Genomic DNA, 14,276 nt, shown 5'->3' with positions numbered 1-14,276 from the left:
CCCGGGGAGCCGTAGGTCAGGACGGGTTTGACGTCAGCTCTGTCCCGTTGCTGTTGCAGCGAGGAGCGGGATCTCCAGCGCCGGCCCGCGGCCGTGCCCCCTTTCCCGGGAAGCCACCCGAAAGCGCGGTGTGAACGGCGGGAGGCTGGCGCGGGAGAGTGGCGAGCTGCGGTCTCGGACCCTGCTTCGTTTCCACGTGTGGAGGAAGTTCCACCTCGTTTGCAGCCATCGGGTTACGGTGCTGCTGAGAGAAGGGGGTTCACGCTTTCCTGCGAAATAACCGCTTGGCGTGGGTGCAGCGGGGCCGCAGCCAGCGCTGGCTTTGGCACAGAGCGCTTTACCTTCCCGGTATTTCGCCGTCGAAGACGCGAGGGGGGTCTGGGCGTGTTGGTGGCACCGTTTGGCAGCTGGAGAGCCGGGGCCGGCCGAGTGGCCTCTCGCGGCTCTGCCAGCCACAGCGTCTCCTCCGAAAATGCCGTAGCGAGGCTTGAGACGGGCCCGGTGGCGACCGACGGCCCTCGTGTCGGAGAAACGACCCGGAAAAGTGCTGGCGCCTCTCCAGGAACAGACGGGTGCCGAGGTCCTGGCAGAAGAGACAGCTTGCAAAGCGGTGACGTGTAGCTTGTACCTGGCCTGAACGCGGGTCCCTCCGTGGCTGAACTCCCACTTCAGAGCAAACCTGTCCAGCAGAAGTGTTGCTTCCCAAGCGCCTCGGCGTTAAACGGCGCCCGGGTTTGTAACTTTGCAGCCGTTCTTTTCCCTCCTTTTCGGCCGCTGAAAGCTGAGTGGCTGGAGAGCGAGAGCCCCCGAAGCGCCTCGTTAAACACCCAGGCGAGACGCTGACGGCTGCCCCCGAATCTGCCGCCGCGGCACAGTTAACATATGGCGTGAGAAGAGGAGCCGCTGGCAGCAGATTTTTGGTTCATTTTCAGAGGAAAACCCAGATAAACACAGGCTTTTGCTGTTTAAAAACCGAGTCATGGTTTTCATCAAACAAACGGCAAAATCCAGAGGCTCCTGGGGCAGGAGCGCGGCCGGATTCAGCTGCCGGCCCAGGCCCGGGCTGTCCCGCTGAGATTGGAGTCCTGCAAAGGCTTTGGGAGCCGCGCGGGCTGGAGAGAGGAGTGCGTGCGCGACACGGGGGTGCACGTGCACGACACGGGGGTGCGCGCGCCCCCCGCCCTGCGGAAGCGGCGCCCGGTGCTCCGTGCTTTCCGAGGAGATGGGGACGAGGAGACCGCCCCGGCCACAGGTCCGGGGAGAGGCTTCGGCCCAGGTAGGGATGCTGCAGCACGAGCCGCTCCGGAGAGGCCGAGGGGATCTGCTGTCCCCGCTCCGCCGCGCCCCGGCCGCCCCCACGCCCGCCGCGGTGAGGTGGGGCCCCGGGGAGCGGGGCGGCTCTGGCAGCGGGCGCGGAGACGCCGTAATTGCGTTACGCTCCCGCGCAGCTGCCGGGGACTGGCGCGCTCGCCCTCCGCCGCTGCGCAGGCGTCCCGCTGCCTCTGCCCTGGCGCCTGGCTCTGCCTCCCCAAAAGCCGCTGGCCACCCCCTGCTCGCCCCGCAGACCCTCCGGGCGCGCCAGCTCCCGCTCGGGCGCGAGGCCGGGGCCGGGGCGAGGTGGACGCAGGCGCAGGCGGGCAGACTTTGGCCGTGGGGGCCAGCGAAGGCCGAACTCGAGGCACGGGGCGCGGGGCTGGGCACGGCCGGGCCCCGGGGTCGGCGCTGCCGGCCCGCGTGGCCCTGGGGAACCGGTCCCCCCCGGCTCCCTTCCCCGCCTGCCGGGGAGCCCGCGCCGGCCTGGGCGCCTCGTGCCGCCGGCGACGACGGGGGCTGACGGTGGCGAACGTCGGCTGTCCCGCAGCTGCGGGAGCGGGGGCCGCGGCACGGAGAGACCCGCGGGCGCGGGGCGGGGGGCCCAGGGGAATTTTTAGCTTTCCAACAGCTGGCGGCAGCGGCTCCCGGGGTGCCGTTGCTGTGAGATGAGCGCGGGAGGTCTCAGCCCGGTCCCGCCTGGCGAGCAGGCGCTCGGCCCTGGCGCCGGGGGGGCTCCCGGGGAGGGGGCAGGGGCCCCCCGTCCCGCCCGGCGCGCTGTGTCCCTCGGACCCGCTGGCGGGAGAGGGCAGGGACGGTGCGGGGGCGACGGGGCGGCTGCAGCCGGGCTGGGGGCCGGTGGGGGCCACGCGGAGCCCCCTCCCCTCCCGCCGGGGGTCCGTCCGCCCTGGGCGTCCCCCTGCTGCCGCGGGGCCCGGGGTGCCCTGGGCGCCTCATGCCCGGCGTTGGGTGGCCCGGGGGCGCGGGGGGGCTCGGAGGGCGGGGGTCACGCTGAGGCTGCGGGGGTTCCGGGGGGGGAGGCTGGGGGTTCAGGGGGTTCTGAGGGAGCCCCGGGTTCCCCAGGCCGTGGCACAGCACGCCCCGGGCGCTGACCTTTTGGGGGGGGGGGCGCGGCTGCGCCTGCATGGCCCCCCCCACCCCAGCCACACAGCAGCCCGGAGGCCCCGTGTGTCCCCCGTCTCTTTTTGGGGCCCCCCCCACCAGCAAGCCTGCTCCAGGCTGAAGGGCGGGCAAGCTGCGGTGGGCACGGCTGTGCCCCCGCCCGTTCGCGGGGGGGGGTGTTCCCCCGTCACCCCCCCTTCCCCCCCCCGGGAAGGAGCCGCGCTGCGGGTGCCCCGCCCGGGAACGGGGAGGGGGCCGCGCCCCCCCCCCCCCCCAATCCCGAGGGGAGCGGCCGGGGCGGAGGCCGCCCGCCATCCTTCGCCCCCCCCCCCCGCCGCCGCCCCCGCTCCTCCTTCCTCCTCCTCCTCCTCCTCCTCCCGCCCCCGTCACAGCGCGGGGCCGGCGGCGGCCAGGCCCGGCCCGCATCGCCAGCGCCCCGTCCCCCCGCGCGCCCCCGCGCCGCCGCGGCCCCGCCAGCCCCATGGTGCGGGAGGGCGGCATGGCCCGCACCCCGCGCAGCTCCACGCAGGACATCCAGATGGACGTCTTGGACAACGCCGCCCTGCAGGTGACACCCGGGGCGGGGGGGGGGCTGCGCCCCATCCGTTCCCCCGTGGCGTGGGGGACCCCCGATCGGTGGGGCTCACCCCCACCCCAACCCCTGCACCCCGCAACGGGGGCCATTTCACCCCCCAGCGTGCAAAGCAGGGTGCCCCCCCCCCAGAACCGAGCTGCCCCGGGAGGGACCGCCAGTGCAGTCCCCCCCATAGCCCCGAGCATCCCAGGGAAGGGGGTGTCCAGCCCCCACGTTTGGGGGGGGGGGGGGCTCCGTGCTGCTGCTGTGTCACTGCTGCCCCCCCCGGGTTTGCCCACCCGGAGCACCCGGGGTGGGTGGGTGGGTGGTGGGGGTGTCGAGCGCACTGGGAAACTTTTAGGAATTGGGAGAACTCTGCCGGGGTGGTGCCCGCCCCCCCAGTTTGTCCCCTTCCCCCGGGGGGGGGCAGGGAAGGAGCGTGGCCCTGCCTGGTCCCAGCGGGGTGGGGGCACCGTGGACCTGAGCAGCATCTCGTGCCCGTGGTCTGGTGGGTGCTGCCCCCCCCCCGCACCCCCAGCGGGGACAGACCCCCCCGTGGCAGCCTGGGGAGCACCAGGGGGTGACAGTTTTGGGGGGGGTGGGCTGGAGGCGCAGGCCCTGGCCGCAGCCAGCCGCCGGGGTGCTGGTGGAGCGGGGTGTCTGCCCCCACTCCGGAAGGCGGGGGGGTCTCTGGGGGGCTGCGGTGAACCCCACGCCGGCAGCGGGGCCACCGTCCCCCCCCCGGGGACCCTCCCCGCCGAGCCCCAGCCGTGCCCGGCCCCTGTGGGAGGAGGGGGCCGGGGGCGAGGGACCTAAAAATACCCCATGCTGCCTGGCGTGGGGACCCCCATCCGCGGGCTGGGCGGCAGCTGGGCCCAGCTGTCCCTGCGCGACGCGGGGGGGTGACAGCCCCGCTCGCCCCGCCGTGTCCCAGCCTCTCCCCCCAGGGACCCCCGCCGGCGTGGAGGGGCTGCAGGGGGGCACTGGGGTGTCTCCGTCTCCCCCAGTCCATTCCAGCAGGAAGCACTGGAGGAAGCGGGGGGATCCCGTGGGGGCGCGGGGTGGGCGCTGGCTGGCGTGGGGGTGCACACGTGTGGGCACCCCTTTACATGAGCATGCGTGGGCGAGGGGACGCGTGTGTGTGGGGCTCGGGGGTGTGTGGGGTGCCCCCTGTAGCTGCCACCCCCCCGGGGTGCTGTTCGGGCTCTGGTTTGGCCAAGGGGGGCCACGGCGTTTGGGGGCGGCAGCGAGGAGCTGGGGACCACAGCCAGGCTGTCCCCCAAATCCCACAGCCCCGCCGGCTCCCTCTCCTCTCTGTGGGGGTCGGAGATCCAGTGTCTCCCCCCCCGGATGAGGCAACGCCGCGTCCCTGGGGACGGGGCTGCACGGCCCCGAGCGGGGTCAACCCCGTCCCTGCCTCAGTTTCCCCCTCTCGTCCCCCAGGAGCGGGGTTTGCGTGCAGGGCGGGGGCGGAGGGAGACGGAGCACCCCTGGCAGCTGGGGCGGGGGGCAGAGCTGGGGCGGGGGGCAGAGCTGCCCCCCAGTGCCGGGCTGCAGCGCTCCCCCCTGCCCCCTCTGCTCCCCCCAGGGCAAGTACAGCAAGCGCAAGAGCCGCTTCAAGCGCTCGGACGGCAGCACCTCCTCCGACACCACCTCCAACAGCTTCGTCCGGCAGGTGAGCGGCGCGGGGCGCGGCTGGCCCGGGGGTCCCGGGGTTCTGCCGGCCTGGGGGGGCCCTTGTCCCCCGGGGACCGAGGCGGGGGTCCGCTCTGCCCTGCCGTGGGTGCTAGGGGGAGGTGCTGTCCCCCCCAGATTGGGAGCATTTGGGGTCCTGTAGCCCCCTCCCCGGGTTTCCTGCCCCTCCTGGGGGCGCCAGGCAGGGGACACAGCCCTGGCACCGTCCAGCTGCCGTCAGAGCCGCCCTCCCCGGCCGCGTCCGCCCCGCAGGGCCGCTGGCTTGGCAGCAGCCCCTGCGGCCCCCCCGGCCCCCACCCCCTGCCCGGCACCCGGCTAAATATACCCGGGGTGGCTGCGGCCGTCCCGGGCTGAAACCTGACCCACGGGTGCCCCAGCCCAGCACCCAGCCGACCCGCTCGCCCCGGCCCTGCCGCCATGGAGATAGCCGGCAAAGACCACCCCGCCGCCCCGGTGAGCGTCCCCCCCGGCCCGCAGCCCCCCGGCACCCTCTCGTCCCGGCTCTGCCCTGCCTCGGGGCGGGGTCCCCCTCGGCTCCACGGGGGTTGGAGCGGGTGGTCCCAGGAGCTGGTGGGGCCCATGGGGTCTGTGGGGTGACAGCATCGTGCCTGGACCCCGTGTGACCCCCCCCAAAGGCCCCTCCAGTCTCGCCACGGGGCTGGGGGGCTCAGGAAGGGCCAGACCCCCGGCAGCGGCAGCAGCAGATGGGGCAGCTGGTCTCTGCCCCGTGGCTTTTGGGGAGGCAATCCCTTGGGGGCTGCTGCCCCGTGGCTGGGGGCAGGGACCTGCGCCAGGGGGAGCAGCCCCCCGCCTCCCAGGTGTTTGGGAAGGAAGAGGCAAAGCGGGGACGGGGGGGCTCTGCTGGGGCTTAGTGGGGCTTGTAGAGGGGCTGGGGGGAGCAGCCCCCCCCGGGGTGGTTGGTGCCTTCGCCGTCCCCCGCAGCACCCACCGCCCTGGGGCAGGGGTCCCATGGGCCTCCCTGCTGCCTCCCACGCAGGCTCCGGCCCCCAGGGGGCTGGGGGTCTCCGGTCCCACCCCAGCTCCAGCCCTGCCCTGGGCTGACCCCGAGTTGCCCCATAGCACCCTTTCCCCACTGCTGTGGGACCCCGTGGTGGGGACAGCGCTGTCCCCGCTGGCCTTCCCTCGGGTGGGGGACAACGGGGGGGCGGTGGGCAGGCACGGGGGGTCCTCGTCGCCCTCCCTGCTCTGCCGAGAGGCCTCGCCGGCGGCAGCGGGACGGGAGCAGGCTCCGGTCGGTATCACGTTCCCTGCCGGAGCGGTGGGAACAGCTGCGCCGGCCCTCGGCCTGCCGTAACCCCGCCGGGATGCCACCGAGCAGGAGGTGGCCCTGCCTGGGGAGAAGGCAGCTTTCAGGGGTGGCTTCTCCCCAGCGTGCCCAGAGGCCACAGTGATGGGCACCAGCCCTAGAGAGAGGGCCCTGGGAGGGGCGGACGGCCGCGGGGTCGGGCTCGGGGCTGGGTTCCCCGCTCTGGGGGAGGGCGGCGTGGGCTGACCCCTCTCCCCGCTCTCCCAGGGCTCCGCGGAGTCCTACACCAGCCGCCCCTCGGACTCGGACGTGTCGCTGGAGGAGGACCGGGAGGCGCTGCGCAAGGAGGCTGAGCGCCAGGCCATGGCGCAGCTGGAGAAAGCCAAGGTGGGAGGGCTGGGCTGGAGACCCCCCCTGCCCTCGCTTCCCTGGGTGCAGGTACCCCTGCCACCCACCCGGCCCTGCGCAGCCCCTGCCCCGGGAGGATGGCACGCGCTGGGCGGAAGGGGCTGACCCCGCGCACGGGCACCCCCCAGATCCCCCCGCGCCGCCCCTGCTCGCCATCCCCGCAGCATCCCGTCCCCTGACGCGGCGAGCTCGGCATCACTGGGTGGCACTGGGAAGGCAGTGAGGTCTACTGGGCGGAACTGGGAGCCCGGACGCCTGGGTTCTCGCCTTGGCTGAGAACCCATCGCGCCTTGGCTGTGGGCCCAGGGCAATTAGGTAACGAGCCCCACGTTAGCTCCCGGGGCTCTGCGGCCGCAGTGTCCCCAGCCTGGGCTGCGGTGGCACCGTCACCGTCACCGTACCTGCCCAGCCCGGGGCGGGGAGGGGGTCTGTGTGGTTTGGCGTAGGGGGGATGCTGAGCCCTGCCCTCTCGGCAGACGAAGCCGGTGGCGTTTGCCGTGCGGACGAACGTCGGCTACAACCCGTCGGCCAGCGACGACGTGCCGGTGCAGGGCATGGCCATCTGCTTCGAGCCCAAGGACTTCCTGCACATCAAGGAGGTGGGGCCCGGGCGGGGGGCGGGCAGCGGTGCGGGCGGGGGTCCCTCTGGGGTGCCGGCTCTGGGGGTGGGCGTTCGGAGGGTCTCAGGCGTTTTGCCCCCTCTCTCCCCGGCGCAGAAGTACAACAACGACTGGTGGATCGGGCGGCTGGTGAAGGAGGGCTGCGAGGTGGGCTTCATCCCCAGCCCCGTCAAACTGGAGAACATGCGGCTGCTGCAGGAGCAGAAGATGCGGCAGAACCGCCTGAGCTCGAGGTGGGGCTCGTCCCCAACCCCCTCGGATCCCCCCGGACGCCCCCAACCCACCCTCACCCCCGTCCCCCTCTTTGTGCTTCTCCCATCCAGCAAATCGGGGGACAACTCCAGCTCCAGCCTGGGCGACGTGGTGACGGGGACCCGCCGGCCCACCCCCCCGGCCAGCGGTAAGGGTGTCTGGGGGCCCTGCAGCCCCTGGCCTGAGCGGGGCAGGTCCAGCCTGGGGGGTCCTTCCCCCCCTCCCCACTGGGTAACCCCCTCCTCGTCCGCAGCTCCAGCCCCTCTGCCCGGGGTGCAGGCAGGCGGGGGCGCCCCCCTATCCCCTGGGGACCCCCTCTCCCCGCTTCTCCCCGCTCCCATCCCCACCACGGCTCTTCCCAGCCCCCCATCTCCATTTCTCCCTTCTTCCATCGCCATTATCGCTCTTCTTCTCTCCCTCCCCTCTCCTGGCCCCGGCTGCCCCTCCGTCCCCAGGTGCCCTGGACATGCCTAGCTTTGCCTTTGACCCCGATGAGTTAGAGGAGGAGGAGGCCGCGGAGACCCACCGCTCCCCTAAGAGTAGCGTGAGCAGTGTCACCACCCCCCCCGCCCACACCAAGCGCATCCCCTTCTTTAGGAAGGTAACGGCCCCCGCCGCCCACCTCGCCCGCGCTCGCCTGCTGCACCTGCCTGCCCTAACACTGCCTGGGGCGGCCGGCGGGGGCTGCGGGGGGCACCCGCCGGCTGCCGGGGGGCCACGCGCGGCCCGAACACCCTGCCTGCACCGCCACGGCGTGGGCATGGGCGTCTGCGGGGGACGGGGCGGCGGGGGCATCCCCTGCACCGTGGGGTGGGTCAGGCCATGGCTGCCTCCCCCCGTGGTCCACGGGATGGATCAGTCCGTGGCTGCCTCCCCCCATGATTTATGGGATGGATCAGTCCGTGGCTGCCTCCCCCCATGACCTATGGGATGGATCAGTCCGTGGCTACATCCCCCCATGACCTATGGGATGGATCAGTCCATGGCTACATCCCCCCGTGGTCCACGGGATGGATTCATCCATGGCTACATTCCCCCCCCTCCCGATCCGTACGATGGATCAGTCCGTGGCTGATCCTCCCCCTGTGATCCATGGATGGATCAGTCCGTGGCTGCATCCCCCCCGGTCCGTGGGATGGATCAGTCCGTGGCTGATCCTCCCCCCGTGCTCCGTGGGATGGATCAGTCCGTGGCTGCATCCCCCCCGGTCCGTGGGATGGATCAGTCCGTGGCTGCCTCCCCCCCCGGTCCGTGGGATGGATCAGCCCGTGGCTGCATCCCCCCCCCGGTCCGTGGGATGGATCAGCCCGTGGCTGCATCCCCCCCGGTCCGTGGGATGGATCAGTCCGTGGCTGCATCCCCCCCCCGGTCCGTGGGATGGATCAGCCCATGCCGCCCCCCCGCCTGGCCCCCCCCGTGTGCGCATGGTGTGTGCCAGCACGGCCGGTGTCTCGTCTCCCCCGCGGATGGGAATGGACCGTCCCTCCCCCCCAAACCGGGCGGAAGCTGAGGGGGTTCGGGCGCAACCACAGCCCGGGGCGGGGGGGGGGGGGGGGTCTGCAAGGGGGCTAGCAGGCCCGGGGGGGGGGGCTGCTGAGCCGCCCCCCACCACCCCTCGCCCAGCTTGCCTGTAGAGCCCCCGCTTGCACCCCGAACCTGAGAGCAGGGCGATGCTTCGTGTGAGCCCCGCTGGCGGGGCGGCCCCCGGGGGGGCGGCAGCCGCGCGTGCCCGCAGCCCAGCGCGGTGCCCCCGCTCCCCGCGCCCGCGGGTAACACGCATGCCTTGTTTGTCTTCTCTCGCTCCCCCGGCCCCGCGCGGCCTCTCGGGACGTAGCGAAGCAGAAGCAGAAATCGGTGAGTAGCGTCAGGACCCCCCGGGACGGCCCGCGGGGAGGGGATGGGTGCCCCCCGCTTGCAGCCCGCCCCCCCCCCCCCCCCCCGTCCTCAGAGCTGCCCTCGCAGGGGCGAAGCCGAGCGTCCCCCCCCCGCGCCCCCCGCCCCGGCCCCGCTCACGCCCCGCTCCGTCCCGCAGGCCGAGCACGTGCCGCCGTACGACGTGGTGCCCTCCATGCGGCCCATCATCCTGGTGGGGCCGTCGCTGAAGGGCTACGAGGTGAGGAGCTGGGGGCTGGGGGGCGCACGGCGTGGGGAGGCCCCCCGCCCACGCTCCTCCTCGCGCCCCAGGTGACGGACATGATGCAGAAAGCCCTCTTCGACTTCTTGAAGCATCGCTTTGATGGCAGGTGAGGCAGGCGGCCGTGTGGCTGGGGGGGGGCCCCAACCCCGTGGGGGCATCCCTGACCCCCCGTGGAGGACCCCAGATCCTGTGGGGGACCCCTCACCCCACGGGGGGACCCCTCCACCCATGGGGGGGCCTCTAATCTCGTGAGGAGACCCTCAGCCTCGCCCTGTGGTTCTTGCTGCTGGGGGTGGTAGCCCTGTGGGAGGACGGGGGCGGAAGGAGGGTCCCGTCCTGCCCCCCGAGGAGGTGGGTGTGCACGTGGGGGGGGTCGCGCCCGCTGTGGCTGCCCCCCCCACCCGCTCGCGCCCCCTCGGCCTCGCAGGATCTCCATCACGCGGGTGACGGCCGACATCTCGCTGGCCAAGCGCTCCGTGCTGAACAACCCCAGCAAGCACACCATCATCGAGCGCTCCAGCACGCGCTCCAGCCTGGGTAAGGCGTCGCCGCCCCCCGCCCGCCCCTGCCGCCCCCCGCCCGGCCAGCGCCGCCCCCGCCGCCCCCCAAGCCTCCATCTGTATCAGCCCGGCAGCCTCCCGTCCCCCAGCCCGTCCGTCCCGGGTGCTTGTCCCGCCTGTGCGGGGGCACGGCTTGCGGGGGGGAGGGGTGGGGGCCCGCCGCCGCGGTGAGTGACTCGGGGGCCCTGCGCTCTCCCCGCCCGGTTTGACTCCTCCTCCTCCTCCCCTTTTATCTTCTCTCTGTTGTGTTTTTCTTTCCTTTCTTTTTTTTTTCTCCTGTCCTTTGGGTTTCCTCCCCTCCGCGCTGCTTCCTTCCTCCCCTGCTCCTGATACAGATGTCTTGGGTACGTAGCTCGGACCCGCCGGGACCCCTGGCAGCCCCCTGCCCGGGGGGGCAGTGAGGGACGTGTCCCCTCAGATCTCCGCCCTCCCGGCCTGGCCGTGGCCGGGCTGGGACACGGCAGGGTCTGAGGGTGGGGGACACCCCTGTCGCACAGCCCCGTCTGACCCCCGGCTCCGAGCGCGTGCGGTCTGGGGGGCTTTGCCCCTTCCTCACCCAGTTGGTGCCGGGAGCCCGCTGCCACCTCCCCCCCGTCCCTGGCGCTGGGGTGACACCGGAGCGGCTGGGTCCCAGCACAAGTCATGTCCCCGTCCCGTGCCCCTCGTCACGTGTCCCGGCAGCTGTCCCCACAGCCCCCACGTGCTCGCCCGACCCCCCGCGCTGTCCCCCTGACCCCCGCTGTCCCCCTGCCTGGCAGCCGAGGTGCAGAGCGAGACCGAGCGCATCTTCGAGCTGGCCCGCACGCTGCAGCTGGTGGCCTTGGACGCCGACACCATCAACCACCCGGCCCAGCTGGCCAAGACCTCCCTGGCCCCCATCATCGTCTACATCAAAATCGCCTCCCCCAAGGTGGGTGCGGGCCCCCGGGGCGGGCGGGGGGCAGCCCCAGCCCGCGCCCCGCCGCGCTGTGGGGCGTGCGGGGCCGGGCGGTGACGGGCCGGGGCCCCGCGGCCGCCCCCGGGCTGCCTGTCCCGCCACAGGTGCTGCAGCGGCTGGTGAAGTCGCGGGGCAAGTCGCAGGCCAAGCACCTCAACGTGCAGATGGTGGCGTCCGACAAGCTGGCGCAGTGCCCGCCCGTGAGTGCGCCCCGCCCCGCCCGGCCCCGCCCCCTTGGCCGCACCCAGCCCCGCCCGCCTGACCGCACCCTGCCCCGCCCCGCCCACGGGTCCCGCCCCTTTCATTGGCTGCACCCTGGGCCATAGGCCGTGCCCTGTCTCCAGAAGCCCCGCCCTTTACCATTGACCCCGCCCTTTTATGGTGGCCCCGCCCCTTTCCATTGGCTCCACCCTTTTCTGCTTGCCCTGTCTTGGCCTACAGGCTCCGCCGTGTGTCCCGAAGCCCCGCCCCTTCCTGTTGGCCACGCCCATTTCTGCCACCCCTACCCTGTTCCAATGGCCCTGTCCTAGATCCAGAAGCTCCACCCTGTCCCGTTGGCCCCGCCCTGTCCCGTTGGCCCCGCCCCCGTCCCGTTGGCCTCCCCCCGGGTCCCAGTGCCCCCCTCCCGCCCCGCCCCGCCCCACGGCCCCCTCCCGCCCCCAGGAGATGTTCGACATCGTGCTGGACGAGAACCAGCTGGAGGAGGCCTGCGAGCACCTGGCCGAGTACCTGGAGGCCTACTGGAAGGCGACGCACCCCCCCAGCAGCAACCCCCCCAACCCGCTGCTGAACCGCACCATGGCCACGGCCGCCCTGGCCGCCAGCCCCGCGCCCGTCTCCAACCTGCAGGTACAGGTGCTCACCTCCCTGCGCAGGAACCTGGGCCTCTGGGGGCGCGGGGGCGCCGAGCCCGCCCCCAGCCCCGCCGCGCCCCTCGAGGAGCACGCGCTGTGAGACGCCAGCGGGGATGCCCCTGGGATCGGGGCCGTCCCGGGGCCCCCCAGGAGCGGGAGCGTCCCTGGGATCGCCCCCCGGGGACCTGCTCCCTGCCCCGGGTTCGGGGCCCCCCCGGGGGCTGCTCCCCGTCCAGGGCTGGGGCCGTCCCTGGGATCGGCCCTGGGATCTGCTCTCCCCGGCTCAGGGCCACCCCAGGGAGCTGCTCCCTGCCTGGGACTGGCGCCAGCCCCGGATTTGGGGTCTCCTTGGGACGTGCGCCCCCTCCCAGGCCTGGAGCCACCCAGGGATCTGCCCCCCCTGAGACCCCCTGGCACACGGGTCCCCTCTGTGCCTCCCCGGGCGCTGCTGGGGTGCCAGAGCCCCCACTCCCACCCCTGTCCGGAGCTCGGGGGGCCGCAGCGAGGACCTTAGGGGTGTCCTGGTGAGGGCGAGGACCGGCTGGGAGGGGAGGCAGGGTCCGTCCCACCGTGGGCTGCACCGTGCTGAGCCCGGGGGTCCGCAGCGCCCAGTGGGGCAGGGGAGGGGCGTCTGTCCTGTGTTGTGTGTCGCTCATTCTCCCAGCGAGCGGGACGCCGCTGGCGTGCCAGCCCCCACCCCGCAGCCCCCCCAACGCCGCTTCCCTCCCCCCCCTCTCCACCTCGTCTCCCCTTTCCTGCCCTGGCCCTGCCCCGGTGCCCCCCGGCGCCGTTTGGCGACGTGCTGAGGCCTGCCGCCATCATCACCTGAGTGAGCCGCGCAGGCAGGCCAGGCTGGGCAGGAGCGCATGTGCCCCCGCCAGCCCCCCACTAACCCGCCCCCCGCTAACCCCCGTCCCGCCGGCCGCCCTTGCACGGTGTGGTTGCTTCTCCTACCCAGGGCCCGTTCCTCGCGCCCGGGGAGCCGCGCCAGGGGGAGCACGGCCGCCTCCGGCCGGGCCCGGGCGAAGTGGGGGGCCGCGGGCACGACCGACCCCTCCCGCCACCCGCCCGCCCGGCGCCCCGCGGCCTGTCCCGCCAGGACACCTTCGACTCGGAGACCCCGGGCAGCCGGGACTCGGCCGGCACGGAACCCGGCGATTCCTGCTGCATGGACATCGAGCCGGACCCCGGCGAGGAGGAGCCGCCGGGCCCCCCCGCTGCCGCGCCCCGCGTTCCCCCCGGCGCCTGGGACGAGGCCGAGCCTGGGCGCGAGGGCAGGGGGCTGCGGGGCCCAGCCAAGGCCCGGGGCCGCTGCCGCCCCGACGCGCCGGAGCCCCTCGGCCTGGACCAGCGCGACGCGGAGGGCTGGGGCCAGGACGCGTACATCCGTTAGGGTGGGGGGGCGCAGGCAGGGGATCGCCCCCCACCACCAGCGCTGGCTTTGGGCTGGGGGGAGGCCTCGCTGGTTGCCTTTGTGCCCCCCCCCCCCCCTAAATCCCGGCCGGCCATGCCCTGGGGAGCCCCTGCTCGGCCCTGGGGGCTCCCCCTGCCCTGCTCCTGGGTGTGTGGGGGGGGTCTCCCCCCCACCGCAGCCCACCAGCATCTCACGGTGCCTCGGGCCCTCCCAGCCGCACAGGGAGAGCAAGTGACCAAAGGGGCCCCCGGGGGCTCTGCCGGCGTGTCCCCGTCCCCCGGGCGCGGGGCGGGGGGCCGCGCTCCCCCCCCAGCCCCTGCCTGCTGCCTGAGCCCCCCGGGCACCCCCGCTTCTCCATGGTGCTGTTTGCCACCCGGCTGGGGGGGGACCCCCGAGCCACTGGTGGCAGTGGGGGGGTCCCTGCCAGCTGCCCCCCCCCCCCCCCCCCAGTGCCTGCACCCAGCCCCCCAGCCCGGCCCCCCAGCAGCTGGGAGGGGGTGCATGCGTGTGCGGTGTGCGCGGGGCTTTGGGGGTGCTCCGGCGGGGAGGGGGCCCCACCACCCCCCTTTGCATGCGTTTGCCGTGGAGGGGCTCTGCCTGAACTGGGGGGGGCAAATCTGAGCCAGTTTTGGGGGGGTCTAACACGTGCTAACAGCTGCCCAGCCCTGCCTGCCGGGACAGCACCCACAGGGTCCCTCTGCCCCGGGGGGGCCCTGCGCTGCCCCCCCTTTCCCTGGGACCGCTGGGGTGCACCGGGCAGTGCCAGGCCCCTGTGCCCCCCAAGCCCCCCGTGTGCCAAACCCCGCCGTGCCTGTCCGCTGTGTCCGTCCGTGTCCGTGAGCCTGTCTGTGTCCCCCCCACCCCGCGGGGCTGCCTGCGCCCCCCAGCACCCCGGGGCGCTGCCCTCTCCTGCGCCCACCCCGGGGGTGACTGCACCGGGGCGGGGGTCCCACATTCAGCCCTCCTCGTGGGGCAGCCCCCTGCCCGCCCCCGGGACGATGCTGGGCGTCGCTGCCTCACGCAGAGCACCAGCCTTGCCAGCCCAGGCCGGGGGGCTCGGGGGCACCCAGCCGCCTCTGCCCGTTGCGTGCCTCAGTTTCCCCTTTTTTGGGGGGGGGGGGAACT

The 14,276-nt window shown here is 73.9% G+C and overlaps 1 protein-coding gene across 4 annotated transcripts; it reads left to right on the top strand.

Moving 5' to 3' along the window:
- Positions 1–2,821: 2,821 nt before the first annotated feature.
- CACNB1 (calcium voltage-gated channel auxiliary subunit beta 1) lies at positions 2,822–13,270 on the top strand. 4 transcript variants are annotated; one of them, XM_086766621.1, is made up of 14 exons: positions 2,822–3,001; positions 4,596–4,682; positions 6,237–6,356; positions 6,854–6,976; positions 7,094–7,230; positions 7,321–7,397; positions 9,084–9,103; positions 9,282–9,362; positions 9,434–9,492; positions 9,814–9,923; positions 10,705–10,856; positions 10,988–11,083; positions 11,547–11,732; positions 12,696–13,270. In XM_086766621.1, exons 1-14 carry the CDS (start codon positions 2,915–2,917, stop codon positions 13,128–13,130), a joined length of 1,770 nt encoding a protein of 589 aa, XP_086622747.1. In that variant the 5' UTR covers positions 2,822–2,914; the 3' UTR covers positions 13,131–13,270. The 4 variants fall into 4 exon arrangements, with proteins under 4 accessions (XP_086622747.1, XP_086622745.1, XP_086622746.1 ...); XM_086766619.1 differs by lacking the exon at positions 9,084–9,103 and adding an exon at positions 7,705–7,850; XM_086766620.1 differs by having other exon boundaries at positions 7,094–7,397.
- Positions 13,271–14,276: the final 1,006 nt, after the last annotated feature.

The sequence above is a fragment of the Chlamydotis macqueenii genome, chromosome 25, assembly GCF_036417535.1.
Source record: "Chlamydotis macqueenii isolate bChlMac1 chromosome 25, bChlMac1.mat, whole genome shotgun sequence".
Classification (NCBI taxonomy): domain Eukaryota; kingdom Metazoa; phylum Chordata; class Aves; order Otidiformes; family Otididae; genus Chlamydotis; species Chlamydotis macqueenii.
The sequence above is the reverse complement of the archived record's forward strand: the minus strand, read 5'-3'. Positions and strand labels throughout refer to the sequence as shown.